The sequence below is a fragment of the Mirounga leonina genome, unplaced genomic scaffold (genome assembly GCF_011800145.1).
Source record: "Mirounga leonina isolate KUSES-001 unplaced genomic scaffold, KU_Mleo_1.0 Mir_173, whole genome shotgun sequence".
Lineage (NCBI taxonomy): Eukaryota > Metazoa > Chordata > Mammalia > Carnivora > Phocidae > Mirounga > Mirounga leonina.
This window is the reverse complement of record NW_023270447.1, coordinates 93,360,019-93,363,237: the sequence shown is the minus strand read 5'-3', so window position 1 is coordinate 93,363,237 and position 3,219 is coordinate 93,360,019. Positions and strand designations below refer to the sequence as shown.

General features: G+C 56.9%; 1 protein-coding gene across 4 annotated transcripts in view; it reads right to left on the bottom strand.

Annotated features, from left to right (window-relative positions):
- Nucleotides 1-3,219, bottom strand: part of NADK (NAD kinase) — a 27,106-nt gene that overhangs the window by 22,425 nt on the left and 1,462 nt on the right. Inside the window, exons 1-2 of one of the 4 annotated variants that reach the window (XM_035019986.1) lie at nt 1,959-2,365; nt 1,371-1,516 (exon numbers count right to left, since the gene is read on the bottom strand). The exons of 1 other annotated variant lie outside the window; for it this stretch is intronic. In XM_035019986.1, the coding sequence (XP_034875877.1) occupies nt 1,371-1,408 (38 nt within the window). In that variant the 5' untranslated portion in view covers nt 1,409-1,516; nt 1,959-2,365. Of the gene's footprint in view, nt 1-1,370; nt 1,517-1,958; nt 2,366-3,127; nt 3,193-3,219 lie in introns of those variants that run through there. 2 more of the 4 variants (XM_035019988.1, XM_035019987.1) reach the window with 2 other exon arrangements.

Below are 3,219 nucleotides of genomic sequence, written 5' to 3'. Positions count from 1 at the left end.
GCGGGAAGCCTGCTTCTCCCTCTCCCACTCCCCCTGCTTGTGTTCCCTCTCTCGCTGTGTCTCTGTCAGTTAAATAAATAAAATCTTTTAAAAAAAATAATAAAAATTTTCTATTACTCATTATCTAGAAGCTGTTAATATTTACTTGCAAAGACTAATGTGATGACAAGCTTGTTCCGGTATGTTAACTGTTTGAGAAGGATGAAATTCGAATTCCATCCAAGTTCATGCACATTCCTGACAGCATGAATCTGATTTTATTTATTTTTTATTATTTTTTTGTTTCATTTTTAGGGGTGCCTGGGTGGCTCAGTCAGTTGGGCATCTGACCCTGGGTTTCGGCGCAGGTCATGACCTCGTGGTCGTGGATCGAGCCCTGTGTCAGGCCCTGCACTCCGTGCAGGGTCTGCCTCAGATTCTCTCTCCCTCTCTTTCTAGAATAAATAAGCAAAACCTTAAAACAAAAACAGTTTAGGGGCGCCTGGGTGGCTCAGTCGTTAAGCGTCTGCCTTCAGCTCAGGTCATGAGCCCAGGGTCCTGGGATCGAGCCCCACATCGGGCTCCCTGCTCTGCGGGAAGCTTGCTTCTCCCTCTCCCACTCCCCCTGCTTGTGTTCCCTCTCTCACTGTGTCTCTCTCTCTCTGTCAAATAAATAAATAAATAAATAAATAAATAAATAAATTCACACATGGTGGGGAGGGGACACGCTGAGATGGCAGTGAGGCATCCAGGACAGAAGTCAGACACACGCCCACAGACAGACGTGACACCCATGACATCCAGTGAGAGCTCTCAACTGTATTTGTTGAAAATACTGAATGATGGGCTCCCTGCTCGGCGGGAAGCCTGCTTCTCCCTCGCCCACTCCCCCTTGCTTGTGTTCCCTCTCTCCCGGTGTCTCTGTCAGGTAAATAAAAAAAATCTTAAAAAAAAAAGAAAAGCAAGAAAATACTGGATGAAAAAGGAAAGCTTATTTGGTGACAGAAAGAGGAAATGCTGAACCTCACTAGTTGACACTGAAGTGCAAAACAAGTCCCTATAAAATCGCCCTTCCCTTCTCCATCTATAGTGCCCAGTGCTGGCAAGGATGTGGTAAAACTGGGCATCCACACTGGCAGTGTGTGAACCAAGAAGACCTTTTGGAAAGCTCTCTGGTAACATGAGCCAGGAGCCTGACCTGTAACCCCATAAACTGAACAGGATCCGAGACCTGAAGGGGGCTGTTTTAGAGAGGTAGTGGCACCCTTCCTTGGGCAGGTAAGGAAAACCAGGGTGTGTGCAGCTCTGATGAAGCCAGGCCTCTGTCATCGCGCACTGAAATAAAGTTCTCAGACGCCGATCTGAGCGGCTGTGCAGGGCTTTCCATTTACCTGTTCCCGTGCATTAAACTCAGGAGCCTGGCAATCATGGGTCTGGAGGGACTGCGAATGGCCAGCCACCAGCACAAACAGAAGTGAACTCGTGGAGTTACAAGCTGACCCGTACTAACCCAGGACCGGCCACAGCAGCGGAGTGCCTGTCAACAGGTGTAAACAGCACAGCAGTGAGGCTGCTGGAGGAAGCCCTCAGGTGCGCCCTCGCCTTGCACACTGCCTCTCCTGGGTGCTGGGCCTGCTTCCTGAGGCTCCCTTGGCTGTGGCAATATCCACGCTTACAGAAAAGTCCTGTGATTCCAAGGAATGAAGATGTGGGGCCATCAACTCCTATTAAAAAAACACCCGCCCGGGCGCCTGGGTGGCTCAGTTGGTTGAGCGACTGCCTTCGGCTCAGGTCGTGATCCTGGAGTCCCGGGATCGAGTCCCGCATTGGGCTCCCTGCTCCGCGGGGAGTCTGCTTCTCCCTCTGACCCTCCTCCCTCTCATGCTCTCTGTCTCTCATTGTCTCTCTCGCAAATAAATAAAATATTAAAAACAAAAACAAAAACAAAAAAAAACCACCCGCCCCTTCATTCTTCATACCTTTTCTCAAGCGGTAAACTCCGTAGCACCAACTGTCGTGTCCCCCGGTAGCGGGGCGCCAGGTGCGGGGCAGCGTCCGGGAGACCCTCTACCCGCACGTCAGAACCCCGCGGGGCGCGGTGTTAGCAGCGCAGACCTGCCCACAGGTTAAACACAGGAAACCCGGAACCACCACGCGGGCTCCCCTCCAGCTGCGGCCACGGCGTACCTGCTGGACCGGCACCTGCCCTGCCCGCAAGTCGCCCGGTGGCCAGGGCAAAGGTCACAGGAAGGGCAGGACTCGGGGCCCCGGGATTCCGGGAAACGAGTCCTTCAAGGGCGTCATCCCGAAAGATCGACAATAACTCCTTTCTAAAAGCCAGGGCATGGGCGCCTGGGTGGCTCAGTCGTTAAGCATCTGCCTTCCGCTCAGGTCGTGATCCCGGGGTCCTGGGATCGAGCCCCACGTCAGGCTCCCTTCTCGACAGGAGGCCTGCCTCTCCCTCTCCCACTCCCCCTGCTTGTGCCCTTGCTCGCTCGCTCTCATATAGTCTTTTAAAAATCTGTATTTATTTGGGGCGCCTGGGTGGCTCAGTCGTTAAGCGTCTGCCTTCGGCTCAGGTCATGACCCCGGGGTCCTGGGATCGAGCCCCCCGTCGGGCTCCCTGCTCTGCGGGGAGCCTGCTTCTCCCTCTGCCCCTCCCCCTGCTTGTACGTTCTCTCTCTCAAATAAATAAATAAAATCTTAAAAAAAAAAAAGAAGCCGGGGCATGCTCCCAAAACGAATGAGTAAGTCTTCCACGTGAGGCAGAGCTGCGCCCCAAGACGGGAAAGGAAAGTAACCTGTTACTCAGAATCAAAGCCCAGGGCATCCGGGTGCTCGGAGCGGCCCCGGCCCGAGACCCCGCGGGCCCCGGCTGCGGGCCGCCGGGCGCGTGTCTGGCGCCCAGAGCGGCGCGCCCTCCGACGACAAAGGGCGCGCGGGCGACCCCGACCTGCCCCCGAGGGTCCGACCCTCCAGGCTGCCCGCCAACCCGCGGACTCGGGAGGCGGCCGTCGCGCCCCCAGGCCCACACCCGGGCGGCCGCCCGGCCCACCGCCCCGCACCCCCAGAGCCCCTGGCCGCCCCGCGACCTCGGCCGGCGGCGACCGCGGGCGGAGGGCCGGGCAGGCTGGCCTCGCGCACTCACCGTTCGCTGCCCCGGGCGCCTGCGGGGCCGTCCCCTCTCCGGGCCGAGCCCGCGGGCCGCGCCGCCCCGCCGCCGCCGCTCGCCGTCGCTAG